Here is a 27,542-nt window from a genome sequence, read left to right as displayed (position 1 = left end):
TATTATTAAATCAAATATAAATTACTTCATTATTGTACATAAATTAAATTATAAAAAAGTTGAATTAAAAAATTACACTAAAAATGAGAAATTTCAAATAGTTAATTTGATATTAATATCGATATATTTTTGTCAAATTTTTATAATATCTTCAAACATATATTTTATTCTAAAATAAAAACATCATCGTTTTCTCAAAATCACATAAAGTCATATTATAACATTGAATGAGATAAAGAATAAAATGAAATATTAAAATCACGATGTATTTCGCTGCATTGCGCGAGTACGCTTCTAGTATTATAAAACATTTTACAAAAACTTTTAAAAACCGTTTTTGATACATAAAGTACTGTTGTTCAATGTATATTACTTAAAATTTAATATTACAAGTAAATTGTGCATAAGTATAACTTATTAAATATCTATTTTAAATTCGTATAACTAACTGTAGATAAACATAATCAAATATAAGATAAATATCTTATTTTAAATATAAAAAGTTTAAAATATAATTAGGATAATCATGAAGTTCTAACAGTTATTATCTTTATAAAAAAAATATATTGTTAAACCCAAAAAATAAGTAACTTCTCTATTAGACATAAATTAAATTATAATAAAAAATTAAATTAAAGAAATTGTACAAAAAAATAAGAACTTTTAAATAATTAATTTGATATTAATATCGATATATTTTTTATATCTTCAAATACATTTTTATTTAAAAGTAAAAATATTATTATCTTTATTAAAACTATATAAACCGTATTATATCAATAAAAAAATAAAACGAAACGTTAAAGTGAAGATGTATCTCGGTGTTTTGCGCGAGTGTGATTCTAGTAGTCTTGAATAGATATAGATATATATATTTTATATTCTAAGGTGTATTTGGTAAATAAAAATTGAATAAATAAATACCTTTTTTTAATCAATCATCTTACCAAAAACAAATTTCTGGATATCATGTAACCTCTATGTGTTGAGTAATTGTTGATGTCTCCTATCAACTTCTCGACGAATAGCAATTGTTATTAGAATAGTGATCGAAGCTCTTACCGTACCATCTTCAATATTATATTCTTTTCTTTTCTTTTCTTTTCTTATCACAAAACTAAGTATTCATACTCCACTACTACTTATTGCCATGGATTGCTTTAAATTCAGCTTATTAAGCCCAATTGCTGATTATCCCTCTCCTCTCCACTTGAATAATCTCTGTGCAAACCCAGACTATGGACTAATTCCATTTTTTTATGTTTTAATACATAAACAATATATTGATTTGATTTTGTAAAACAAATTTTGATGAAAAATGACTTTTTTCCCATTAGCTAGCATAATAAAACTTGCAGCTTCCATATTTTCTGGAAATCTCAATACTATTTATTTCCTTCCATTCAAAGACTTGATAATAACCATCTTATATACTACAAGAAATATTTGATCATGCAAATTCAAACCCAAATCAAGACCTCTCTATATGTGTATGTACCACTACCACTACCCATTCTTGTTTCAAAAACTGTAAATACTTTCTCTGTACATGAAACAGCAGTTTGGGGGTTAAATACAAGCTGAATGGTCACAGCCTACCATGCCACACTCACTCATCTCTTACTTGTTCCCATTTACAGAAACCAGGACCCCTAATAAGCCATTACCATTAGGATTTAGGAAATAAGCAATGGATGAATCTACTATTACCAAAAGGAAAAAAAAGAAAGATGAATCCAATCCAATCCAATCCCACCAACCAACATTCCCACTCCCATTTTCCTTTGTAGGATCATTACCATTCATGCAAGTTTTGATACAACCCTATCCCATGAAACCCCTTTTGTCATTTTCATCCACAAAAAGGAAAAAAAGGGAAACCATTGTCTCCTTAATAAGCTATATTACTATGAGTTGCCTTTTATCATTATTAAAAGATAGAGCTTGTCAAAGATTTTTCTCATTCATTACAAAACACACAAGCAGAAAGCCACTTCTGTATCCATCATAAATCAATTAAGAAAAAAGCACCATCTTTTACCCTCCCTAAGTACTGGTAATAATGATCATTTCATTTCATCTACAAAATTCCTCTTTTGAACTCATTCACTGTTAATCTTCAAGATTCAATTGCAACCACGGCATACAATATAAAACTAAAAACCTCTCCTTTTTTCTTTAGTTTGTTTAAAGATTTGCTTACCTTCTTCATATATATGCTTGTCATCAAAACCAACAAATATGGACTAAAACACACAGATATTTCCTGAAAATCAAATTTTTCATCCTCCCCCAAAATCATCATCATCATCTGAGATTGTTACACAAGTAAAATCAAGACAAAATTACAATATAACCAGAAAAATCAAGACGATGAAGAAAAATGTGGACGAGGAGGTGGAGGAAGTAGTTGATGGGTCGGATGCACCTGGTTATTACTAGCATGGCTGCCTGCTGCCCCGGTGACGAACGGGTGCCGCAACAACTGCGCCGCCGTCCACCTCCTGGCGGGCTCTCTTTGCAAACAGCAGGAGACAAAATCTCGAAATTCACGAGATGCCGTGGCCGGCGCTTCCGGTGGCTGCGACATACAGATTGCACACATCAGGCTAGCCCAATCGCCCTGTCTCCCAACGGCGAAGGGAAAACGCCCCAAATAGAACTCCAATATGCTTACACCGAGGCTCCAGATATCTCCGGCGTAGCCGTCGTATTTTCCATGATTGAGGTCGGTGTTTATTCTTTCAGGACTCATGTAAGCAATCGTACCGACAGAAGAATTACAGGGATCCATTGTTTGGGCCAAGATTCTTGAAACCCCGAAATCGGCAATCTTGACTTGTTTTTTGGAATTGATTAAAAGATTGGAGGGTTTGATATCACGGTGGACAATCTTACGGCGGTGGAGGTAATAGATACCGGAGAGAACCTGGCGGGTGAGATCGGCTAGAGAGGCTTCATGGGAGATGTGGGTCCCTTCAAGGGATCCGCCGTCCATGTATTCAAGAAGAACCTGGATCTCACCGGCGTGATCGAACATATCATGGCACTTGACGATGTTGAGATTGTCGACGTCGCGCAGGATCTCGATTTCGCGACAGATCTGGCGGCGGACGTCGTTTTCGTGGTTGCCGTAGATAACTTTGAGGGCAAAGAGGCGGCCGGTGGGGCGGTGGAGGACCTTGTAGACGGTTCCGCCGCTGCCGCTGCCGATTCTATTCATGCGGTCGAGTTCAGACAAGTTGAAGGATTGCTGTTTAGAGTTGGAGAGGAGTTGGGAGGTGGAAGTAGGGGCGAAGGAAGGGGGGAGAGGGAGGGGGAGGGCAATTTGGGGTTGACGTTGGGGCAAGGGAAGGGTTAGGTCAGGACGACGGCGGGGGCGATTGGCAGAGGCGGAAGGAGGCGGAGGGTGAATGGGCCTCATGATGGAATTAGGTTTGGTGGGAAGAATTTAGAAGGAAGAGAGGGGTTTGGGAATGGAGTTGATGATCATCATATTGGACCTAATCATGCAATTCGATTTGGATTGCAATTGCAAATGGAATTTCAATTTCAATTTCAATCTCAATTTCAATCTCAATTTCAATCTCAATCCAAGAGAGAGAGAGAGAGAGAGAAGGTTCTGGGAAACAAAAAGAAAAGAAAAGAGAGGAAGACGATGAAGACGCAATTGATACGCTCTCTGTTTATAAGAATGAGAATTTAGAATACCTTTTTTTCTCATTCATATTTTATTATTTATTTATTTATTTATTATTACTTCCGTTCCTTCTATCATATTATATCATATGATATCATATCTCTACTTACCAATTAATTGTATCGTTCTTTCTTTCTACATCATATTCATGAATCACAAATAACCTCAACTTACAACTTAACACATATTTCTCTCTCCACTTTTTTTAATTTAACCCAACAATTATTAAAAGAATATGCTTTCAAAAGCATGTCAAATTAAATATGAAATCAAGTCTAATGAGATAAATAAATATTTAAATGTTTATAGTCAAACACCTTATGTTTTACAAACCAAACCTTACCTTCAATAAAATTAAATAGAATATATTATATTATATAAATTCAATAAATCAGTGTATGTATATATATATTATATTTACATCAAAATCATATTATGAATCCATCTTGTCACGTACTCTGTTCCAACAGAATTGCCTTCTTCTTCCTTGTCAAAAATGGCCGCCATCGCCATTTCCTTCCTCATGCTCTTCTCCCTCATTGCATCCACCTTATCTCACACTCAGAGTAAGTTCCCCACCATGCTTCTCTTTTCTATTTCTTCCTTAATTTCTCTCTTACTTTACTTGCAGGTCCAACCTTCATGGCCTTCGTCCTCAACGCCACCGCCCTTCCGCCCCACGATTCGTTTGACTACATAATAGTCGGCGGTGGCACCGCCGGTTGCCCCTTGGCCGCCACATTGTCTCTCGACCACCGAGTCTTGCTTCTTGAAAGAGGCGGTCCTCCTCATCTCAACCCCAACGTCATGACACAAGAAGGTTTCATCCCCACGCTCCGCCAAGTCGATCCCTTCCATTCCCCCGCCCAACCCTTCACTTCCGAGGAAGGAGTTCCCAATGCCCGCGGCCGCGTTCTCGGCGGCAGCAGCGCCATTAACGCCGGCTTCTATAGCCGAGCCGACGATCAATTCTACAACCGATCAGGAATCAGTTGGGATCCCAATCTTATCGAGCGCTCTTATCAATGGGTCGAGAAAGCCATCGTGTTTGAACCCGAATTACAGTCATGGCAGTCCTCTCTTCGTGATGCATTATTGGAAATCGGTGTTCAACCTTATAACTCCTTTACTTTCAAACACTCTCTTGGGACCAAGATCGGTGGTTCCACCTTCAACAGCTCCGGCCATAGACACAGCGCCGCCGATCTTCTAAATTACGCTAGAGAAACCAACATCAAGGTGGCTGTCTACGCCACCGTGGAAAGGATCTTGTTCGCACCTTCCGATTCTCCGACCTCCAAGGAGAACGCCATCGGCGTCGTTTTCTGTGATAACTTGGGCCGTTATCACCATGCAATGCTCAGGGAGAAAGGAGAAGTCATCCTCTCCGCCGGCGCAATTGGTAGCCCCCACCTGCTGCTTCTCAGCGGAATCGGGCAGCGAAACTACCTCTCTTCTTGGGGCATACCCGTCGTAACTCATTCTCCGTTCGTGGGACAGTTTGTGTACGATAACCCACGAAACGGAATATCGTTTGTGTCACCGATGCTATTGCAGCATTCTCTCATACAGGTGGTGGGCATCACCGATTCAGGTGCTTATCTGGAAGCATCCTCCAACGTTCTCCCTTTTCCCACTCCTGTCCACTCCGTTTTCATGCGGCCACCGTCTTCTCCGTTATATTTCAGTGTTGCAAGCATCATGGAGAAGATCATCGGACCTGTGTCCGCGGGATCACTTGGGTTGGTGTCGACAGAAATCAGAGCGAACCCAAGCGTGCGTTTTAACTACTTCAGCAACCCAGTGGATTTGCAGAGGTGCGTGAATGGAACTCGTAAGATTGGTGAGTTGCTTAGAAGCCGAGCAATGGATGATTACAGATTCTGGGGATGGTCGGGTGGCGACTTTAGATTTGTGGGGCCAGGATTGCCGGAGAACCAATCGAGTGATGTGGAGATGGGTGAGTTTTGCCGGCGGACGGTGAACACAATATGGCATTATCATGGGGGATGCTTGGTGGGGAGGGTGGTGGATGAGAATTTGAAGGTGATGGGGGTTGGGTCTCTTCGAGTCATTGATGGTTCCACCTTTTCAATTTCACCAGGGACTAATCCACAGGCGACTCTATTAATGCTTGGAAGGTAATTTAAGGTTTGATTGATTGTTTCAAACTCAAAAAAGAGTGTGTGTGTGTGTGTGTGTGTTGTTAATTAAGCAATGTGTTGGTGTTGCAGGCACATGGGTTTGAAGATCTTGAAGGAGAGAATGCAAAAAACAACCATTTGAGACCTTCTCATTTTGTAGTCATTCATATAATACAAACAATTCTTGTTTTTCTTTTTCTTTTTCCTTTTCCTTTTCTTTATCATAATAATAAATAGAACCAATCCATTCTCAATTTTATTATTATTGATTCAAAGTATTTTAATTATGTGTGCATGGGTTATATTACCATTACCATTACCATTTCATAAATTTATAATGACAAAAATCATTCTAAAATCAAAGTGTCTTGTCTCATACCATTGAAATTAAGATAGATTGGATTTAGCATCTCCTCCCTAATTACATGATTGGAAAACTGGAATAAGCAATCTAAAATCAAGATTGCAAGCCTTGAAAAGAGTGGGTACATTTGGTGCCTCCCATACCCGACATCACAGGAGTCGTCAGAACGGTTAAAAGAGGAAAACAGCCCCATAGATGTCCATGAAGAACCAGAGAATGATGCCCTTGACAAAATAGGCAATTGAAGATTTTATCTTCTCCAACTCACAAAGATGATAGATAGATAGATAGAACTTGTGTTTATAAGGAGATGATTTGACTACTGTAAATAGAATTGTGACTGGATATATAGCATTGTGACGACGCTGCATGAGTTGATAAAGCATACTCAGTTGTCAAATTTCCTGCAGTTTGGTGCTTACATAAACAAATATCTAAAAACGCCAACACAACCCATGTCCCTAATTAACATTCATCAAACATAATCCAGAACCTCTATGAATGCCTACCCTCATGCAAATGCTCGGCACTACTTTCCCCTGGACCAATGACAACAAATGGATGGGTTAATCACATTGAAATCAGCAAATGCTTGTATATTAGAAACGAGAGAACAAGTTACATACGAATTCATCATCAGGGTAATGTTGTCCCCTTTCAGCAAAATCCTGCCTACAGATATCCAAAAGTTGGCAAGTCAGAAATGTGACGTCATTGGAATCACATTCAACATATACAAAGACTACAATCCAAAAATAATGTATTCACAAGCAAGCTAATGAAAATATCACAAACCCAGAGCCTTTCTGGTTTTCTTCTTTATGCTGACTTCCTCAGCCTCATCAAGAACCAAATTCATGTACTCATCAAACCCCTAGATGAAATAAAGAAACACATAAGATGTGGCTGATATTGTTCAATTATAGGGGATAATATGGCTTTGACGACGTTAGTCTCACATCATCAACAAACACATCCTTCATCACTCAAGCACTTAAATTTTTTCATATCTTGTTATATTAATCAAAAACCAATCCCTTTTTCATGCATTCCTATTCTTATCTCTCCATTAATCCCCAATCTTGATTTAAGAAAACATGAGAAACAAAAATATGCCAACACAATAATACATTAACATTCAACTGGCTAGGCGTTGAGCATCCATTCCCAAAAGAAGAAAAGAAAACAATGATGGAGTAAAAGGCATACTTTTATGGTCGATATCATGCTGTAATACTTGACTTGGATGGTTGTTGCATATTTAACATCTCTAGCATTTGTTATAAAGCAAAATATATTTTTCAAAGATCCCCACACAGGTTTCAAACCTACATTAATTTGGAGAAAAAAAGGCCATTGACATCACAACCAAAGTGCAAGTCTTTATTAGTTTTCTGTTAGCAAGAGAGCGTATGGTCTACCCCAAAGAACAGATATCGTTGGCTAATTGGTTGCTCAATATCTACAGGAAAAAGGTTCCTAATGACTAGATGGTTAAAAGCAATAATAGAAACAAGTACAAGCAGCAAAACGCAGATAATGGAAAAAACCCTAGATAGTATAGTCAAACATACGATTATGCGGCCTTCAATCCTCAAATCCTTCTGCTCAAACAGCCATATCTGTATACGAGCTTTCTGTTTCGTAAACAAAACATTAGTAAGAAAATCAACCAAGAAGATGTAAGAATATTGAAAGGAGAAAAGATTGTAGAATGTTTACACTCTGGAGGAACCGAAAGATCAAATTCTGGAAAGAAAAAATTGAAATTGCATCAGTAATTAATCGAATAAGAGAATTAGGGCAAGTTGTGAGGGATGAGAATACATACGATCGGTTGGGTCATGATCCTCTGGACTTTAGTAGCCATGGCTGCTGTTGTTACGGCCGGCGAGCAGGACTATTCTCCTTTTGTGGGTAACGAAGTCGCAGACACAACCCTAGAGAAGCCGCAGTGGTGAAGGAAAGAGTGAAGGGTGAAGGCCTTTTCTTTTTCTTGCTGGTCGACATTCTTTTATTCTATTGAGTAAAATACATTTTGGTCCCTGTAGTTTTTCAAATTCAACATTTTCGTCCCTACAGTACAGTCTGGGAATCACAGTTTAACATTAACCATCTTGGAATGCGAAAACATGCAGATTTGGTAAAAGCCGTTAAAAGGGCATTTTAGACTTTTTTTTTTCTTTTCTGTTTTCCTTTCATTTGGTAAGATTCTTAAAAACTCTTAAATCGTTCATCGTGTAACTAACTGTAGATAAACACAATTAAATACAGGATAAACATCTCATTTTAAATATAAAAAATCTAAAATATAATTAGTATAATCATTAAATTCTAACAGAATACTTAATTATAATCTTTATAAAATTTATAATATTAAACCAAAAATAAATTGTTTTATTATTAAACTTAAATTAAATTATATAAAAAATATATATATTATATATTATAAATCATTTGACGAAAACTCTTAAAAACCATTTTTTATGCGTAAAGTACTATTTATTAATGCATATTACTTAAAACTCAAGTTTACAAGTAAATTGTGCGTATGTACAACTTATTAAAGCTTCATATATGAATTTGTGTAACTAACTGCAGATAAACACAATCAAATACATGATAAACATCTTATTTTAAATATAAAAAATCTAAAATATAATTAGGATAATCATTGRGTTCTAACAGAATACTTAATTATTATCTTTATAAAATGTTATATTATTAAACYAAAAATAAATTATTTCATTATTAAACTTAAATTAAATTATAATAAAAAATAAATTAAAGAAATTACATAAAAAATAAAAACTTTTAAATAGTTGATTTGACATTAACATCGATATATATATATTTAAATTTTTATGATATCTTCAAATTTATTAAAGCTCGATGTTTGAATTCGTATAAATAACTGCGGATAAACATAATCAAATAGAGGATGAACATCTCATTTTAAAATATAAAATATAAATAAAATGTTATATTATTAAACCAAAAATAAATTATTTCATTATTAAACTTAAATTAAATTATAATAAAAAATAAATTAAAGAAATTACATAAAAAATAAAAACTTTTAAATAGTTGATTTGACATTAACATCGATATATATATATTTAAATTTTTATGATATCTTCAAATTTATTAAAGCTCGATGTTTGAATTCGTATAAATAACTGCGGATAAACATAATCAAATAGAGGATGAACATCTCATTTTAAAATATAAAATATAATTAAAATATTATATTATTAAATCAAATATAAATTATTTCGATATTATACATAAATTAAATTATAAAAAAATTGAATTAAAAAATTATAGAAAAAAATGAGAAATTTCAAATAGTTAATTTGATATTAATATCGATATATTTTTGTTAAATTTTTATGATATCTTAAAATATATATTTTATTAAAAAATAAAAACATCATCACTTTCTCAAAATCACATAAAGTCATATTATAACATCGACTGAGATAAAGAATAAAGTTTATGGTATATATTTAAACAATTTACATCAAATTTTGGTTTTGAAAGACTTGGTCAAATACAATGGTTTTGTCATATTTTTATGATTTCCACTGCTATGTCATTGTCATGTATTTATTGTTTTGTTTCAGTTTTTAGTTTTTAGTTTTATTTTTATTTTAGTTGCAACATTTTGTCAATCAAATCTTTAATTTTGATGGATAGCAGTAGCAGTAGCAGTAGCAGTAGCAATAGCAATAGCAATAGCAGTAGCAGATCCACACCTTCACCTTCATAACTGAACCACCATGAAAAAAATGGCAAACAACCATCATCTGCTGCTACTCTTTCTTGTGGTCATCACCACCACAACCATACCTGTTCATGGAAATGGAAATGGAAACTCCATCAAGATAGGAATTGGAGTGATTCTTGATATGGCATCCATGGTTGGTAAGATCACCCGCACCTGCTTTTCAATAGCGTTACAAGACTTCTATCAACAACACACCAACACCACCACCATCATCGTCCCCAACTTTCGTGATTCCAAACAAGACAACGTTCAAGCTGCTTCTGCAGCCATAGACCTCTTGAAAAACCTTCAAGTCATCGCCATTTTTGGACCCATGAAATCCTCCCAAGCCGATTTCGTTACCGACATTGGCAACAAATCCAAGGTTCCTATCATCTCTCCTGCTACAACCCCTTCTCTCTCCCCCAATCGCAACCCCTACTTCATCCGATCTGCACCCAATTCTTCCGCTAACATCGAACCCATCACGCAATTCATCAAGTCGTTCGCTTGGAAGCAAGTGGTGTTCGTTTACGAAGATGGTGATTATGGAACAAGCTTCATTCCTTGTTTATCTGATGCCATGCTAACCATCGGAGCCAAAGTCATGTACCGCTCCATCGTATCTCCATCTGCTTCCGATGATTGGATTCTTCAAGAGCTCTATAAACTAAAGACTATGCAAACTCGGGTTTTCGTGGTGCATACTTTACCGGCTCTGGCTTCGCGATTCTTCAAGAAAGTAAACGAAGCTGGAATGATGGAAAAAGGGTACGTGTGGATCATCACGGAAGTCGTCACAAGTCAATTGCATACTTTAGATATAGATTCGATGCAAGGAGTTATCGGCGTGAAGTCGTTCATCCCCAGGTCCTATCGGCTAATCAACTTTGAAAAGAGATGGAAAACAAGATTCCGGAGTCAGAATCCGGAGGTTGATGTCATTGCACCAGATATGTTTGGGATATGGTCGTATGATACGGTTTTCGCGCTAGCAATGGCATTCGAGAAGGTGGCAAGTGATCAAATCGATATGACCTTCCACCGTGAAATGAAATCATCGACAACAGACTTGGATGCCATTGGAACCTCGGAAATGGGACCAAAGCTCCTTCCATGGATCCGAAACTTACGCTTTGAAGGATTAAGTGGCAACTTCCATATCGTCGACGGACAGTTACAATCCTATGTCTACCAAATAGTGAACATAATCGGGAAGGGGGAGAAGCCTATCGGATACTGGACTCCTGGAAACGCCATCTCAAAGACATTAAAATTAACAACCAACAAACAATTGAAAGATGAACTCGGAGCCATCACTTGGCCCGGTGACACTCATCTCATCCCTAAAGGTTGGGAGATCCCAACCAGCAACGAAAACAAGTTAAGAGTCGGAGTTCCAGCGAAAGGGGGGTTTGTTCAATTCATCGATGCCAACTTCGATCCTCAAACCAAAAAGGTCGTAGCAACCGGTTTCTGCGTTGATGTTTTTAAAGCAGTGGTCGACGCTTTGCCTTACGCTGTGAGAAGCGAATTCATTCCTTTTGTTACTCCAGATGGCACGAGACCTGCAGGAAGCTATAACGATCTTGTTTACGAGGTCTTCCGTGGGGTAATCAGTTAACTAATTTGCATGTATTCGAGTAATGATTAAAGAAATGTTTGTAATTATGTCCTGAACCGACTGTAACAGAAATACGATGCGGTGGTCGGAGACATTACGATCCTTGCAAACCGATCAGAATATGTAGATTTCACATTGCCATACACCGAGGCCGGTGTTTCAATGATTGTTCCGATCAAGGTTGACGAGAGGACAAGTGCCTGGATCTTCACGAGACCTCTAGAGCGAGACCTGTGGATAACTACAGGAGTGTTTTTCATATACACCGGAGTCGTGGTATGGATTCTGGAGCATCGTGTAAACAAAGAATTCCGAGGGCCCCCTCATCAACAAGTCGGAACCATCTTCTGGTTTTCCTTGTCCACGCTCGTTTTCGCCCACAGTAAGTGCCTAGCTATTTAACTACACACCTCAATTCTTATTACACTTGAACTAAGGCTCTAATTTGCAACTTTTGCAGAGGAGAAGTTGAAAAGCAACTTATCGCGCTTTGTGGTGGCGGTGTGGGTGTTTGTGGTTCTAGTGCTGACTTCCAGCTATACGGCAAGCTTGACATCCATGTTAACGGTCCAACAGCTTCAGCCTTTGTACACCGATATCCATGAGATAATGAGAAATGGAGAATCGGTAGGATATCAAGATGGTTCATTTGTTGCCGGTATGCTAATAGGGATGGGGTTTGATGGTAGCAAGTTGAAGAGCTACAGCACGTTCGAAGAGTACGATAACGCCCTCCAGATTGGAAGTAAAAATGGAGGAGTTTCTGCAATCATGGATGAACTCCCATACATCAGGGTTTTTCTGGCCAAATACTGTAAGTATATCATGACTGGTCCAACCTACAAAACTGCAGGCTTTGGTTTCGTAAGTCCACCCTTTACCCTACTCTTACTCCATTTAATTATATATATATATATAGGGTCGGGTTCCGGTGAGAATGGAAGTTATTATGAGAAGGGTAAGAAGGGATCTCTACCGCCGGATCAATCCTAATTGAAGAGAACCACTAGATCAACACTCACGAGATACACTAGATCAATTCCCTCCTAAGCGTAATTCATGGGTTGTTTTGGGATTAAAAGTGATCAAGGTCCAAATCCCTTCTTACACTTCTCACCTTAACTCCTATTCTCATACAATCCTTCGTCTATATGTATGTGTGTGTGTGTGTGTATATTTCTATACCTCTAATCAAAATATGCAATGATAATTGTAGGCTTTTCCAATAGGGTCTCCTTTGGTACCTGATGTTTCTAGGGCAGTGCTGCAAGTAACAGAGGAGCAAATGAGGAACATTTCTAACCAATGGTTTGGAGGAGCAGCCGGTTGTGATGAACAGAAAGGAGCTAAAGTCACCTCCGACAGCCTCACGCTCGATAGCTTCAAGGGTCCTTTTCTCATTGCTGGGTTATCATCAACCTCTGCTCTCATCATCTTCTTGCTCATGTTTTTGTATGAAAACAGAGAAAAGTTGATGTCTGAAGGTTCAATAAGCCAAAAGCTTGCTGCAATTGCAAAAACATTTGACAATGAATCCAGAAAGACAAAAGAAGTAGTGGATATCGACAAGAGTCCAGCAATTAGTGTTTACCATCAAGAAGCAGTAGTTTTCTGTCATGATGAAGGAGGATCTTCTACTACTGAACCTGGGACTCCACTTACTGCCATAGAGACCTAGTTGATGACTTGATGATGATATCATTCTTTTCTAATTTCTAGTATGTAGTGTCTATATCATCATCTGTAAACCTATCATTAAAGGCAGGGTCATGTTTGCAGGCATTTGGCCCTACAGCACCATGATTTTATCCCATGTAAAACAATAATGACACCAGATTAGAAGTAATCACAATTCACAATTTACAGATTCACTTGGCAAAACCAAATTATTTGCAACAAATCAATTACAACTCCCCCACACTACCAGTCAAGGAATACCAAAAAATTTGCACTCAAAAGGTTAAAAACAAAAAAAAGACAAATTTACATGCTTAGATGCTCCCTCTACCGGAGAACAGAAAGAATTCCTAAACTTGTGAGAATGATGAAACTACCCGATATCTGACACAATGATATGATAATAAGAGAGAGAGAACAAAAGGCAAAGCATTCTAAAATGAAAAATAAACTTCTATGATTACAAAAGAAATGTTGCAGCAGACAGATCCCAGATATACAAGAGGGGAAATCAATTGCCTTAGGAGCTCCCATGAGATCTGATGGATGATATTGATTGTGCTGAAACAGAAGCAGTCGGGCTGCTTAGATCTCGTTCCCCATTGGCTAATCTTGGCTTCCCGCTCAACCTCTCTATTGCTTCTTGACATATATCACCAAACCACTCGTCCTCAGGAAGTACACTGCCATAAAATAACCAAATATATCATTTACTACAACCCCAACACATTACCTGTTCGTACTCTAATTGATGCACATATGCCTTAGTGTTGACATCTACATAAGAAAACTCATGTAGATGTCCATGAAACTGAAGTAAATGCAAGTGTTAATGACAACATACACATCATCATGAGCCTCTCAATTTAGTTACAAATCACAGAAATCATGCAATGATGCTTGTTAAACTTTAAGCATCGATATTACTTTTCTATGCCATTCCTACAAAGCTTTTTTTTGTTGCCATTTTTATTCTTGCTTCTGGTTGGTTCCTTGTTTATCATCAAACAGCCAATTATACATTCCCATTTATAAAAGCTGAGTTCCCTTGTCATCAAATAATCCAAACCTCAATAGTTAGCCCCCCAAAATATATAGAACAAAAGAATTTAAATAGAGGTATGTAAAATGATGATTTCACATATTTGATAACGTGTAGCTACTTTCACTCACCCATATGGATCCACTCCCGTTGCAGCAAAGGATGCAAGAGCTTTAGATATGATCTCATTCACGACTCGATTTAAATTTCGAGATAAGTAACGTCCTTGGGAGGCAAAGGAGATAACAAACTTCATATCCAAATAGAACTGCAAATTTGCAAGTTAAAAAACCATTAAATACACCAGCCCAGCAACAAGAAACATAATAAACGAATATTGACCCACATACCTGCTGTAGGCCGAGATGACCTAAGGGCCTCGGTCCTTCTTCAATGTCATCCCAAAAAGTTTGGTCTTCTGAAAGCCATAAGATGACAGTTTCTGTAAGCCTCATTAATAACATTGTCGAAAAACGTTCCCTGCCAACAAACATTTCTGCTGCTATAGCAGACATCCTGTAAAGTTTTGCATAAAGTTCCTGAAGATAAATAAAAACAAGAAGGTAGAAATTAGTCTCTCGGCCTTGACCATAAACTAACAGTTCACAATTTGGATTTAGAGCATAAAAAATGTCACAAGATAGAATGAATGGCATCCAGCTAGTTCAATCATATATATGTTAGTTATGACACTTGTAAGTAACAACAATCAGGGAAAATGGTCTTTTTATGATTTAGCAACTAAAATTTGGCCACAAAGTTTCCCAACACTTTCAGGACAAACTTTTGAATTAGAGGTACACTATTTAATGGATCAGAGTTGAAAATCTATTAATAAGTGCATGCACAATTTCAGAGAAGTTGTTGAAGGTCAATTTGAGATCAAAATTATGCACAAGAGAATAAACATGACCAAAGCTAAAAGAAATCTGTGATGCAAGTCTATTCATAGTTGGCCTTGAAAGTTTACTAGAACTTCAGTGGGAAACCTGAACCTCAATTTATTAACAATCAGTTACAATTAGAAAGACAAAAGTAAGCAACTTTTTTCTTTCAATTGATATGAATGTCCCTTTTCAAGCAAAAATAAGCTAAGAGAGAGGGGCCACATTTCATACTCTCTCCAGTACAGTCAAGATTCTAAAAGGAGGAAGGAACAGTGCACAAAGTTAGAAGTCTACATGGAAATGGTGCTGTGTGGCTTTCAGCATGTGAACCTGTCATGATAGCATAATCAACAAACACTCCATAAAGCTATTCCATTCTTCTATTCTAAAAGAAGAAAATCAAAGCTCAAGTCATCATCAGTTCATCAGTGAGCACCAAATACCACACATGTAAACCAGCAAAATCATTCAAACTTTCATAGGTCCTTTAGCGAGAGAATCAACTTAAGCAGCAGAGTTGGAAGTAAAATTAGTCGACTGTCGAGCATCAACATATTTGCAGTACCATATGGGTATTTTTATTATGCAAATAATATATTGGTGTGCCAACATGCAAAAGTATGCAACATGTGTCGTGAGCAAATCAAAGGACAAAAATGGCATAAACCAATCTATGTCAACATGCAAAATGAAGTTCTAAATAAAAATAAACTATACCATGACTGAAAATTTGTCTAAGTACCTGAAATATTGGAGAAGGGAACCATTCTATTTCCTCAATACTTCCATCCATATTTATGTACATGTCTGCAGTCAGATGGCTATCACCATCTTCAGTAAAGATAAGATCTAGAGCGTGTTGTCTGCAGAAGCTATCCTTCAATCTATCTACTATGCTTGCAAGACGCCTCTTCCATTCCCTTTGCTCAGGGTGTCGATTTTGCCGATCTGAGGGTCTTCTACGAGGATCATCCTTGTAAATGGCTTGTGCTACAGGGGTAAGCTTCATGGCTGCACGAGGTAATAGCTCATCAGCTAACAAGGATGCATTTGCAAGCAATGCCATTTGTTGGGATTCAGTCTCAGCCATCCGAACTATTTTATTCCCAGAGCCTTCGTAGTTTGCTTCTTCTTCCATGGAGCCCGGGAGTGCTCTAATGAGCATGCTAACATAAGAATTGAACACATGGAACAATCCCTCCAACATTTTACCGCCCAACTGCATGCTTAGCAGTGGCCCTACATCCTCAAAGAAATCCTATACAGTAAATAGCATGCAATGAGTGACATGCTGGAATACTCTAATGTGATAGATAACAAGTAGATAAGGCAATAAATAAATCTAGTATCAAATCACAATAAACCATAAGATGATCATATTGATAGATACTTAGGACGAGCAGAATGCACAATCAAGCATGAGCGACAACCCTACAAAGATATGCCTGAAGGAAACTATACCAGGATGACAATTGGCAAGTCAAAATTGGAAAAACGAGATAGTAATGTAGTCGGGCCATTAGCATGATAAAGAGCTCATTCTTTTAGCACCAAGTCCATATCAACAAGTGGACAAAATATATGTTCAGTATGTGGTAGTCATATGTGAGCTAGATTCTATGTCTAAGCAAGTCCTTAATTGTAATTATACAATCAAGTCTGCCAAGTGGTGGCATACATCTTGGAAGTTCTCACTAAATTGATAAGATTACCATGCTCCCTCCATCACAATTAAGTGTTGCAGTTCCCTTCTTGGGATATTTGCATTCTAATTTTTACATTTCCCTATTTGCAGAGTTAATATCACAGCTCTACTTTACAGTCTGAGACCACCTGACATTATAGCATTCAGGTATCCACTACTGTCATATTCACCGTCTCTGATTGTGATTGCCACATTATACCGTGGTGAGCATCAAGGTCGGTGCTTTTGAAAGAAGTTGAACAAATAATCAAGCATAACCTTCACACAGATGACAAAAATCATTTTTCTTAAACTAAAATGTAAATAAAAGACTAATTATTTCTACCAAATCTTGAGTTAATACACCCATTAAAACATAGATGCTGCTTTTTCTAGAAAAGTGTGATAATATTTAAATGAATGTCCAAGAAGGCAGAGATTTCCTGGGAAGAGGTCGCAAGTTGATAGAACACGCTTGTGATGCATGTTGATATATCAACACAAATTTTTATGATTGCATGACATACATGTCTACCTGCCCAGAGTTAAACAGAGCTACAAGATGATAATGGTCTCTATAACATATTGAACAAGTAACACTTAACCAAACTCCAACAGGAAGCCATAGTCAATCAATTTTCTAGTATATCCTTTAATTTTATTAGTGTCAAGCTCAGTGGCTCAGGGGACTGCTTAAAAGACAGCCAGGCTTCTTTAAGTTTATCCCACAGGTACTTGTCTGTGAAAATCTGTGAGGTATACACAAAACAGAGGCACAAAGGGAATGAATAAAAAAGTTCACCTGAACCATCAAATTGAACCTTTGAGCACTACTTGAGAGCTTATGTTGATAAGCCGATATGGTATTATGGGATGTACTTGAAGGCCTTCCAGATAGACGAGTAACAGTTGGGGAAGAAGAAAGATCCCAATCATCAGCTGCAGCCAATGCAGCAGTACTCTCTTCAATTCGCTTTAAATTTGCACCAAGCGCCTGTTCAACACTAGGCCTAAAAAGTTTCAAGAGCACGGGACACAGTGCCAAACCACGAGCTTCCAACAAAGAACAATGTCCCATAGCTATTTGAACACATTCAGCAGCAGCCCTTAACCCACCAGCAGCAGCAGATGAAGCTAATGCATGTCTTTTAACAAGAAGAGCAAAGTCTTCTGTTTGTTTCGTAGCCCACATCACAAGCTCAGAGCTATAAGCTGGTTCGTTACCAAAAATAGCATTAGAGTCAGTTGCTGTTTGAGCAATAACAGAAAATACCAGTTGCGAAATAGCTGCTGTATATGCTCCCCCGTATGAGGTGCTAGAAGGACGAAGATTTTGCATGTTGCTTTGAAGCCTTTGATAATGTGCTTGGAGCAGTAGACTGTGGGCACGAGGGCCATCTCCAAGCTTTTTAAGAGCACTAATAGCTGCACGAAGCTCACTGCCACGTGTTGTAGGTTGAGAAGCAGCATCAGCAAGCTGATTGGCTAGTCTTTGCCGACATTCTGTTATAGCCGTCTGCAAGGACTTCAAAACAACAGGACTCAGTGAATCCTTTTCTTTTGCTTCAGAAGCTACACGTTCCCCTTCATCAAGGGTAGCCAAAGCTTCCTCCACTCTTCTTTCAGCTAACAGAACATCAAGGATATCAGGGAACTCAATTAACCAATTCTCTAGGTCTGAAGGATCTCTGTCTACATCAGGAGATAATCCATTTGAAGAGGAACCACCAGGAACAGTGATAGACAAAGAATCAACATGGACCCCCTCAGCTAGACCATGAATTAAGGTAGCCTGAGTAGATAGCAAGTTTCTTATCGACAGTAGCTCACCTTCTAAATCTGATATCTCTTTTGATGTGCTGAATTTTTTTAGCAATTAACCAATATCAGCTACCAATTTACATGCAAAATAAACCAAATACATGTATTTTTTAACAAAAGGACCCACCGTATGAATGCAGTATAATTAGCATAGACACTCCTACGCATTTCCTCTGCAGAAGCTTTCTTCAAATCCAATAGATATGAGCATAATTGCCTTATCTCCTGGTAAGTGGATGAGGTATATGTCAGTTATATTAAAACAATTTATCAACAAAGAGAAAGATGCATTGAGCAGAGATAAACAGTGTATATAATGCATGGAGGTAAGTTAGTGGGAACCAAAGGCTAAATTCTAGTATCCACTGCTGCTCATAAATGAAACACCAAGCATCCAATGGACCAAAGAAACATGTCTGTGTTGAGCAATAACTAGTTTCCTCGAAAGCATGTTTGCAGTTCTTTCTAATTTTTATTTAAGATGGTGCAGAAAGCAGCATGCATCGTCTTTTCAAGTTCTTCCAACGCCTGCATGTTCAACCACTAAAACCAGGAACGTCAATCATGATTCATGGGATCAGTTCATTCACCTTAAGGCTAAATACATCTTCAGTGTTGAGTATGTTTTCTAAAACTAAGTTGTTTACAAAAGATTGTTTCATTTTCAAGTCTCACTTTCCTCCCATTCCATATAAACTATTTTCTCCTTCCAATATAATCTTCACCATTTTGATTCTGAATGTAGATTTCTTGCATTCTATCTATAAAGCACCATAGAGTTAGAGTGTCACATCTGCACTGGGTGCAAGATGCAGCTGCGGTTTGGGTCAGGTTGAGTGTGCACAGGGTGCAAACCCATTCATTTAAAAAATACTTGGTTTGGCTTGGCTAAATTGGTTACATCCTGGTGCTACTTGGCTGCAGATTGACTTGCTTTCTTAGAGGGTTTGGCTTACTTTTTTTGTGGTTCTTAGTAATTCCTGGCTGACAAGGAAGCTTAACACTTCAAATACCTGAACACATATTATGAATATCAACCTATGAAACATTTACAATCTAAGCATCCAAATATCCTGGTCAAAGAGGAAACTGAATACTTCAAATACGTGGACATATTTTATGTATGATTATACAAAAATTGCATATTTACAATCCCAGCATCCTCTAATTATTGTTTGAACATTACATTTCTACTTCACTCCTCTCCTCACTATTTTTCCACTCATGCGTACAGCGTACTCATCTCCTCACCTACTTAGGTAGTATGACTTGTTTTTCTTTTATTTCTTGTTCAGTTTTCTTAATATTTTATATGCTTGTTTATGTGTTTGTAGGATACGACATCCTAGAGAGTCTGAACGACAAGGGATTTGAAGGATTATTATTTTAATGATGGTTCTTTGTTAAGTTATTTCTCTTATTTATTCAAAAAACACATATGGACATTAACATATGTGCTGCATCTAGCTGTTAATATTTTTGGACTGCCAAACCCACACAGCTGAAACATGCTCCCGCCGCCATCCTTTCTACCATTCATAATGGTACAGGTAAACATATACACACTTGCCTAAATATTGGTATTACAATATATAAGGTACATAAATATACAAACAAAATTCATATTTTATATTGATATATCTGATAATTGAACATCTAGCACATTAGCGCACAAATATAGGAATGCTCCAACAAATGCAAAAGCAGCATATTTACATATTGATGCCAAAAAATTCAAGTTCTCGGTAACTATGATAGCAACTTCAAGCAAACTCCATCCTTTGGAATATATTTTCCAAGAATACCCATCATGGTATAAATAGGGGATAACCTCCTTGTTTCATTTTGCTCGTAGCGCCAACCCAGGGCATGGATCATGATTCTCAAGCCATTTAGTCTTTCATTAGTCAATCAACTCTTTCTCTTTATTATCTTAAGGCTAATCACATTTTATTTGGGAAGCCATTATACCTTTCAAGCTGAAGCTTTTGCTTGATCCCTTTTGTGAAAAGACGTTGAATACAACATGATCTTTCATAAAAATTATTTTATGCTCATTTGGCCCTTCAATGGTTGAGTACTAAAAGTTACTGTATTGAACAGGTTTTAGGCCGGTTTTCCCTGGTTAAGATTTAAAGGGCAAAGGAACGGAATAGTCGTGGAAATATGCTCTTTTAGGGACGTAAGTGTATGTTCCTCGTGAGGAAGGAAGGCATATCTAGTTTCTTCATAAGTGATTTACATTCAGATTTGGTAGACATGGTAGTTTTTAGTCGTATCGTGGAGCTAAGGTGTTGGGATTTCACCTTTTAAATATTTATGAAGATTGGCAAGCGATATACCCTGTAGAGCCTGCATTTTAGGATTTATGAAACGAGGAAATATTTTTGTTATAAATTCGACTTCTAATATCAACAAAATTTTATTTGAAAGAACTAATACTATTAAATATTAATAATAAAGGGAGAAAGTAGCAAGTATGCCAAAAAAGGAAATATTTAAAATCTTGATTTGATAATTACCGTTCAGGGTATCACATCACATTCCTCACTTTTACACAGATTACAAATATATTATGTTTAAAAAAGTAATTGTCTGAAGTCGATTTTATACATGAGCCACGCCCAACAAAATGGGACACGACAAGCCCGAGAATACTTTTATATTCAAACCTGGGCACACCAAGTTATAATTTAATATTGATGAAGTAACAAATTAAACTACTTCAAAGTAGAGGGGTGGATTCAAGGATAAAAGAGTGACGGTTCAAGTTTGACAGCGGCATAGTGGGAGTTGCAATCCTTTGGGGATTGGACTTCTTGTGTGCACTATGCTGTTAAGTCAGCCACCCTGCAGGCCATTGTGTACCTGAATTGCCTCTCAAATGATGCTCTTGGTTTGAGATGCTCTTGGGCGAGGCGTAGGGCCTGCTTTGGGTTGCCGGTTACAAACCCTTTTGCACATATATGGGACTAGTATGAGCACATTTAATGGATCAATGAATAAGGGAACCGTTCATCCTATAATGATGATCTAAACCGAGCAGCTATGGATGAGTCCTTTTTGGTGATAAGCAGCCATCCTCACAGCTAATCAGACTAATAGCACAACAAAAGCTAGAACGAAGGAGATTCACAAATGCAACTTTGAAGTATAAATGAATTGTTATATAGACAAAAATGAATATATATAAACAATGAGAGCACGTTAATATAGCTTTAATTCTAAACCGCATATGTATTTTAATCATAATACCTATAATTCCTGGAGAATAATTACTAAAAAAAGAAATGGTAAGAGAGGATTTAGGAGGATACGGACCTTCTCGTTCAAGGAATTACATTTGGAATTGACAAAGCCATCGGCGTCGAATTTATCGGACTTGAAGATGTTAAGATTTTCCTCGAGCTTAGGGCCGGTTTCCTTGGAGTTGGGCTTTACAGGGGCGCCTCCTCTAGAGCGGGATGACAACTTGGACGCCATAGAAAAGAAGATCGAAGGAAGGAGAATCTAGGGCTTAAATCAGGTAGGTCCAACAAACACAGGGGAAAAATGGAGGTGATTTGAGGAAGGAATGAAAAGCTTAGATCTGAAAGCGTAGAGAAGGAATTGGCATGAATGATGATGGTGATCGAAAGCTGGGGAACGCCGGTGGGTGATCCACCTGAGGTGAGGTGAGAGACAGAAAGGGGGGGTTAGTTGGTTTGCCAATTGCCAGGCCTATTCTCTAATTATTGCTTGCGACTCGCCTTGTTTATTTTTCACTTCATTTTAATATCAATATTTTCTTTCTCTTTTTCGCTTTCCATTTCCTTGACTTGAAATGAAATTCAAGATAATCTTGAGTTTTATGTTCTCAAAAATGTCTACAGCTTCTTTAACCTTCACTATTCATTCCATAAAAATGGGTTTAGTATTATTGATGTAAATCAATCTCATCACATATCCTAAATCATTGTGTCACATACTTCCACCTCTCATCCAAATCATGTATCCTCAATACTTTACTTATGGCGAAGATGGAACGAATGAAAAAGTTATACATATCCACTTTAACACATTCTTTAAAATAGACAAGTATTTTGCTTGTCCAAAAGCTTCATTTTCTTTATTTTAAAGAAAACCGTTTGTTTGTTTGTTTGTTTGGAGATACTAGCAATCAAAATTGAGAGGTATCCTTTTTGAATTTTATCACCTACTTAAAAAAGAACCTAGAAACTCTTCGCTACTCACTAGGCCAGGGTATGCATACAAATACAATTGGGTTTACCAGAGGTTCAATTGACTAGTGTCAAAATGTTCCCCCCTTCTTTATCTTCGTCTTCAACCCGCCAATTCCACTCCCAAATTATCCTATCGCCATGCCTCCACCCTCCCCATTTACAAGCTTCAAACTTGAAACTTTCCAACAACCGCTTTCCGATTAACCCCACCACTGTGAGTGTGAGGTGGGTTAGCACGACGGTGCATTCACTGCACGTATCGCCCTGGGATGATAAACCTCACCAGCTTCTGCCTGGTGGCCAAATATCTTACTATGACGAGATGGACGTGGTGTCGTTTCTTGATCCACCCAAACAACTCATTCCTTTAGACCCTTCTTCTTACAACCCTGCCGCTTATCTCTGGTCTTACTCTCTTTTTCCCTTTACGCCTTGTTTTATAGCTTTCTCCTATTTTTGTTTAATTTATCTTTTGATTTGTATATCCGCAACAACCAACCAACCTAAGATATGGATTGGGTTAAATTTTCAACTAGTCTTTCCAATCTAAGCCATCAGATTGCCGTTTGTAGGCTTGTAGATTGAGGGTTTCAAAAGCTACACATGATTAGAACATTAACAAATATGGTCATTAAAAACAACATTTAAAAGCACAGGGTGTTTTCATCTTCTTTCTGTAATGCATATGTGGTATAATTTATTTCTTTGGAATCAAGGAATCTGACTATCTGAGGCTGAGCTCATCAAGAACCATTTAGACTATGAAAAGGCTTTTACTTTTCGGTTTTGAAGAAAATTTCTTCCTGAAATGCATTGGCATTTTCCACTGGGAAGTTTATGGAAATCAAAAATCATGGATATAAGGCGAATAAAGACTCTGACTTTAACACTGCCAACTTATTTGTCATGCACCAAGGGGCTGTTTGGTTGGTTTCCATTAAGTCCTATATGGATGAAGTTGTCTATGTGGATTAATCTGTTTGTATTGATTGGGTTTGGGAGGGTTTTCTCATAGATGGAATGGGCATGTTTTTTAATCAGGATTGACAGGTTCAGAGAAAAACTTGGCTTTTTGCATAAAACTCCATCTTAAAAGCTTACTGAATAAGCCACTTTCTATATCATTAAGTCACTACCAAACAGTCATATATAGCTGACCGAATAAGCTGTGAGTCCCATTAAGCTGCTAACAAAAGGACTCTGAATGTGGTAAGAGTTCAGTTGCACTGTTATTTTTTCGCTAGTGTAACAGAGATGCATGTTAAGTTGCTATAACTCCCATGTGTTTGAACTGCTTTGAAGTTGTCTATGTGATTACAGTATTAGCTTCTTGTTTTTGTTACTACGATAATATCCCAAAACCTAAAGATTTATACTTAATTATCAGGAAAAAGATTGATGACATCCCAGAGGAAAGGAGACATCGTTTGCTGGCCTTGCTCAATCCCAGGTATATCTCCTTGGAATTCAAATGTTTCTCTATTAGCGATATATGTTACAATTATAGCTTTTTCAGCATTGCTTTCATATAGACTTGCATCCTTTGCAGCGTTGTTTAATTTGTTTATTCTTTTACATTATTTTCTCCTCTTCGTCTTTTACTTGATCAGACTCATATCGAGGGCTTGGGAGGTAGCAGGCACAAGATATGATAATCCAAAGTTGGCAAAGCAAAATTCATCTATCTTGTTTGCTGGTGAAGCTGGTGCAAAGTTGCTGGAATATTGGCACTGCCAAACAAATGGAGGTAACTTGAAAAGACTTGATCACACTTGGGGGTCGTTTGGTTGGTTTTCTATTATGTTATGTATGGATAAATTTGTTTGTGTGGATTAACCCGTCTGTATAAATTTGGAAGGTTTTTGTTTGGGAGGGTTGTTTCGTAGATGAAAGGAGCGTGTTTTTAAATTGGGAGGAGCAGGTTTGGTATTTTTTTGGCTTTCTGCATAAAGCTCCCCACCCCCTATATGGTTGTTTATATTATGTCCATGACACGCGTCCCAGTGGAACCACACTTGATCCTAAGTCCTTTGATGCTTTGTTGTATATTTGGCAACTGAAGGGTTCAGTGGAAGTTGAAGGAAGATCAGTTGGTAATTGACCGAGGTTGGTCTTCTTGGGTTGGGAATTCATATTCTTGAATGAAGGTTAGAATAAAACGTCATCCCAACCATCTATCACTCTCTTATGTGATATCGGTAAAATGATAAAGGCAGGAAGATACCCTTGGGATATATGCAATACGTAACAAACTTTACAGGTGGTTGCATTACGATTTAGGCTGTTGGACATCATTTATTTGAATCTGCGGAAGAGTCTTTCCATGTTATATGGCAGTTGGTCCTTCAAGACTCTTGAATATAGAAACTCAATGCAATGAGATACCTTTTTGGGACGCACATAAATTTAATCAAATTATATATGGGATGTCCAACTAGTGTTATAGTAAAGTAAATGGCTGAAAATGTTCATCGAATTTAGTTCTGGATGTATTTGATTGCTTTTCTTATGGTCTATATCATTATTTTTTCTTGCATATTTCTTATGCCATTGGGATTTTTCAAACAGGGCCTTTGGCTGTACCCTGGATTAATTACTTTAAGAAGGTTAGTTATCTATCCAATAAAAAGTTACAGCTACATATCTGATTCATTCTTTATAACCTATTGCAGTTTCTTTGTTCAAGTTTTGGTTTTTTTGCTTATATATGTTTTTAGATTCCTTTCTCATGTACATATCTTATTAACATTTTATTGTTCTTTGTCGGGAATTGCTATCAGGCTTTATTCCGCTGTGAAGATGGCCAAACTTTTGGAAGAGTCATTGGTATAATTTACTGATTGTACCCATTTGTATCTTTGTACTTGTTCTGCAACCTGAAGAATAGCATCATATTTTTTGCAACACAATTGTATTTGATGGTTTCGATCTTTGTAGTTAAATAATCATATCTCAGATTGATAAATGTCTTCTTCCTTTTTAAACACAGAACGGTAACCATCTGAATATGAGTACTCAAGACTTTATCGTCCCAGTACCATGTATATATATAGGTTACTACAGTTATGTACTATCTTAAATTTAATTGATCTATTAAGTTTTGATCTCGAAATGCGAATATTATTAATCTGTGCATCGGCTGTAAACCTTTATTCCTTAAATCTAGTGCAACCAGAAAATTGGTAGCTTGCATGTTTTATATCAACTCCAGCAGGAGACGTTATCGTTCTGAAGATCAAACTTGTCCTTTAGAAAGTGTTTCTTTTAGTAAAATGTAGCTACCAGCTGTTGTGTTTTCTTGACTATGATACGCTAATCAATTTATTTTCTTTTTTATTCTGTTCCTCAGATGCATCAGTTCTGCGTGGGTTATCGCACTCATTTGCTCCATTGTACTTCACAGTGAGAGAGGTGAACGAAGTGATGGCAACAGAGCAGCCTTGTGATGTAGCATACGAATTTGGAAGCGGGCTTTTGGATATCCAAGAATACCCTCAAGGGTTTCCAAATCCAGGTTATATTTTGTGGTTGTATTAGAGAGGTTGCATAATAAACCACATCTCTCTCTCTCTCTCTTTGTATATATATATATAGAGAGAGAGAGAAAATGAAAAATTGAGGAACACAGTATACACATTTGCATACAAAGTAATTGAAGTTGTTTCTTGGTTTTTATGCATGTGCATAACGGACAAATTACTTATATGCACATGGGATATGGACGATTACCAGGGTTTTTAACTATTTATGTCATGGTTCTGGAGGAGTCAGTTGTAGAGTGTTAAGCAAAGGTATATGTTGCATTTGCAGGGAAACACCCATGGCCGTTGAACGACCAGGTTGTGATATACGTGCGGAATATAGGGGCTGGTGTTGTGGTGGGACAAGCATGGCAAGAAGGAGAAGACCTGAAGCAAGTTCCTAAAAAGCTATGTGGTGAAATATTGATGGTCAAAGATTACAGCCATTTAGATAAAAGTTGGTGAGGGCTTAATTTTGGTTTAAGAAGAATGTGTATTGTATGTAACAAGAAGATTAGATTAGATTAGATTAGATTAGACTAGAAAGAAGCTTGCTTGTTTATTCTTGGTCAATATGAAGAAATATTTTATTTAAAGGGAAGGAGTAGGAGTAATTTGCGGCATAGTCTTGTTCCGTAACTGCTGCTACTGCTATTGCTAGTCAAGATGTTTTGGTTTGATTCAAGAATATGACCAATCAAATAGGTTTCTTTTTTTTTTTTTTTTTAAATTAATAAAATATTGTTAATATATATATATATATATTAACAATAATAAAAATTGGGTTTTTCCCCTTGATTTCATCAATCACACCCATGACCCACCTAGTCGTATATTGACTATTAGAAAATAAAAAATAATGGTAAATGGTATTTACAGATCATGTGGCGGATGGGATTTGGAGTGTCGGTGCCATAATAATAACAAAATACCCCCTCCAACTCTAAACACATCCCCAAACACCCCCCACACTATTTTCTTTCATTCTTCATTTCCTTGAATCAATAATTACACAAAAACCCAATTCATAAATACCAAAAGTATATAAAAATGTCAGGGCTTGAGCTTCGAGCAGCAGGCATCGAC

At 37.0% G+C, this 27,542-nt stretch overlaps 6 protein-coding genes across 7 annotated transcripts; 3 read left to right on the top strand and 3 right to left on the bottom strand.

Moving 5' to 3' along the window:
- Positions 1–2,245: 2,245 nt before the first annotated feature.
- Positions 2,246–3,686, bottom strand: LOC112517175 (mitogen-activated protein kinase kinase 5-like). Its single transcript, XM_025124525.1, has one exon. The coding sequence runs from the start codon at positions 3,422–3,424 to the stop codon at positions 2,366–2,368; it is 1,059 nt and encodes a 352-aa protein (XP_024980293.1). The 5' UTR covers positions 3,425–3,686; the 3' UTR covers positions 2,246–2,365.
- A 473-nt stretch (positions 3,687–4,159) lies between these two features.
- LOC112517338 ((R)-mandelonitrile lyase-like) lies at positions 4,160–6,082 on the top strand. Its single transcript, XM_025124737.1, has 3 exons — positions 4,160–4,266; positions 4,332–5,841; positions 5,935–6,082. Exons 1-3 carry the CDS (start codon positions 4,197–4,199, stop codon positions 5,984–5,986), a joined length of 1,632 nt encoding a protein of 543 aa, XP_024980505.1. The 5' UTR covers positions 4,160–4,196; the 3' UTR covers positions 5,987–6,082.
- A 432-nt stretch (positions 6,083–6,514) lies between these two features.
- On the bottom strand, positions 6,515–8,190 carry LOC112516995 (small nuclear ribonucleoprotein E-like). The gene is made up of 6 exons (XM_025124276.1): positions 8,040–8,190; positions 7,931–7,957; positions 7,783–7,845; positions 7,004–7,082; positions 6,835–6,880; positions 6,515–6,747 (listed from the first exon to the last, which is right to left on the bottom strand). Exons 1-6 carry the CDS (start codon positions 8,076–8,078, stop codon positions 6,738–6,740), a joined length of 264 nt encoding a protein of 87 aa, XP_024980044.1. The 5' UTR covers positions 8,079–8,190; the 3' UTR covers positions 6,515–6,737.
- Positions 8,191–9,999: 1,809 nt separating this feature from the next.
- Positions 10,000–13,382, top strand: LOC112516379 (glutamate receptor 2.7-like). Its single transcript, XM_025123388.1, has 4 exons — positions 10,000–11,589; positions 11,671–11,983; positions 12,062–12,465; positions 12,818–13,382. The coding sequence occupies exons 1-4, from the start codon at positions 10,000–10,002 to the stop codon at positions 13,277–13,279; spliced, it is 2,769 nt and encodes a 922-aa protein (XP_024979156.1). The 3' UTR covers positions 13,280–13,382.
- A 93-nt stretch (positions 13,383–13,475) lies between these two features.
- Positions 13,476–22,437, bottom strand: LOC112516486 (exocyst complex component EXO84B-like). Its single transcript, XM_025123551.1, has 7 exons — positions 22,034–22,437; positions 18,840–18,937; positions 17,694–18,750; positions 15,950–16,465; positions 14,671–14,859; positions 14,452–14,588; positions 13,476–13,961 (listed from the first exon to the last, which is right to left on the bottom strand). The coding sequence occupies exons 1-7, from the start codon at positions 22,193–22,195 to the stop codon at positions 13,799–13,801; spliced, it is 2,322 nt and encodes a 773-aa protein (XP_024979319.1). The 5' UTR covers positions 22,196–22,437; the 3' UTR covers positions 13,476–13,798.
- A 524-nt stretch (positions 22,438–22,961) lies between these two features.
- LOC112516732 lies at positions 22,962–27,139 on the top strand. Of its 2 annotated transcripts, none has more exons than XM_025123939.1 (7): positions 22,962–23,340; positions 24,323–24,385; positions 24,546–24,682; positions 25,504–25,541; positions 25,716–25,761; positions 26,339–26,449; positions 26,746–27,139. In XM_025123939.1, the coding sequence occupies exons 1-7, from the start codon at positions 23,009–23,011 to the stop codon at positions 26,919–26,921; spliced, it is 903 nt and encodes a 300-aa protein (XP_024979707.1). In that variant the 5' UTR covers positions 22,962–23,008; the 3' UTR covers positions 26,922–27,139. The 2 variants fall into 2 exon arrangements, with proteins under 2 accessions (XP_024979707.1, XP_024979706.1); XM_025123938.1 differs by having other exon boundaries at positions 26,285–26,449.
- The last annotated feature ends 403 nt before the right edge of the window (positions 27,140–27,542 follow it).

Source organism: Cynara cardunculus (genome assembly GCF_001531365.2).
Source record: "Cynara cardunculus var. scolymus isolate 2C chromosome LG 8, CcrdV1, whole genome shotgun sequence".
In the NCBI taxonomy this organism is placed as follows: Eukaryota; Viridiplantae; Streptophyta; class Magnoliopsida; order Asterales; family Asteraceae; genus Cynara; species Cynara cardunculus.
Note: the sequence above shows the minus strand (reverse complement) of the source record. Positions and strands in the feature narration are given on the sequence as shown.

Bases quoted from the DNA above. Each gene is read 5' to 3' on its own strand.
- LOC112517175 (XM_025124525.1), bottom strand. From the start codon at position 3,424: ATGAGGCCCATTCACCCTCCGCCTCCTTCCGCCTCTGCCAATCGCCCC.
- LOC112517338 (XM_025124737.1), top strand. From the start codon at position 4,197: ATGGCCGCCATCGCCATTTCCTTCCTCATGCTCTTCTCCCTCATTGCA. The intron at 4,267-4,331 runs GTAAGTTCCCCA...CTTTACTTGCAG, and splicing joins CACCTTATCTCACACTCAGA to GTCCAACCTTCATGGCCTTC. The intron at 5,842-5,934 runs GTAATTTAAGGT...TTGGTGTTGCAG, and splicing joins ACTCTATTAATGCTTGGAAG to GCACATGGGTTTGAAGATCT.
- LOC112516995 (XM_025124276.1), bottom strand. From the start codon at position 8,078: ATGGCTACTAAAGTCCAGAGGATCATGACCCAACCGATC. The intron at 7,846-7,930 runs GTAAACATTCTA...TTTACGAAACAG, and splicing joins TCTTTCGGTTCCTCCAGAGT to AAAGCTCGTATACAGATATG. The intron at 7,083-7,782 runs GTATGTTTGACT...TATTTCATCTAG, and splicing joins GGATTGAAGGCCGCATAATC to GGGTTTGATGAGTACATGAA.
- LOC112516379 (XM_025123388.1), top strand. From the start codon at position 10,000: ATGGCAAACAACCATCATCTGCTGCTACTCTTTCTTGTGGTCATCACC. The intron at 11,590-11,670 runs GTAATCAGTTAA...CGACTGTAACAG, and splicing joins TTTACGAGGTCTTCCGTGGG to AAATACGATGCGGTGGTCGG. The intron at 11,984-12,061 runs GTAAGTGCCTAG...CAACTTTTGCAG, and splicing joins CACGCTCGTTTTCGCCCACA to AGGAGAAGTTGAAAAGCAAC.
- LOC112516486 (XM_025123551.1), bottom strand. From the start codon at position 22,195: ATGGCGTCCAAGTTGTCATCCCGCTCTAGAGGAGGCGCCCCTGTAAAG. The intron at 18,751-18,839 runs GTGGGTCCTTTT...AAAAAAATTCAG, and splicing joins AATTATACTGCATTCATACG to CACATCAAAAGAGATATCAG. The intron at 16,466-17,693 runs GTGAACTTTTTT...TTTACTGTATAG, and splicing joins GGTTCAATTTGATGGTTCAG to GATTTCTTTGAGGATGTAGG.
- LOC112516732 (XM_025123938.1), top strand. From the start codon at position 23,009: ATGTTCCCCCCTTCTTTATCTTCGTCTTCAACCCGCCAATTCCACTCC. The intron at 23,341-24,322 runs GTCTTACTCTCT...CTTAATTATCAG, and splicing joins AACCCTGCCGCTTATCTCTG to GAAAAAGATTGATGACATCC. The intron at 25,542-25,715 runs GTTAGTTATCTA...AATTGCTATCAG, and splicing joins GGATTAATTACTTTAAGAAG to GCTTTATTCCGCTGTGAAGA.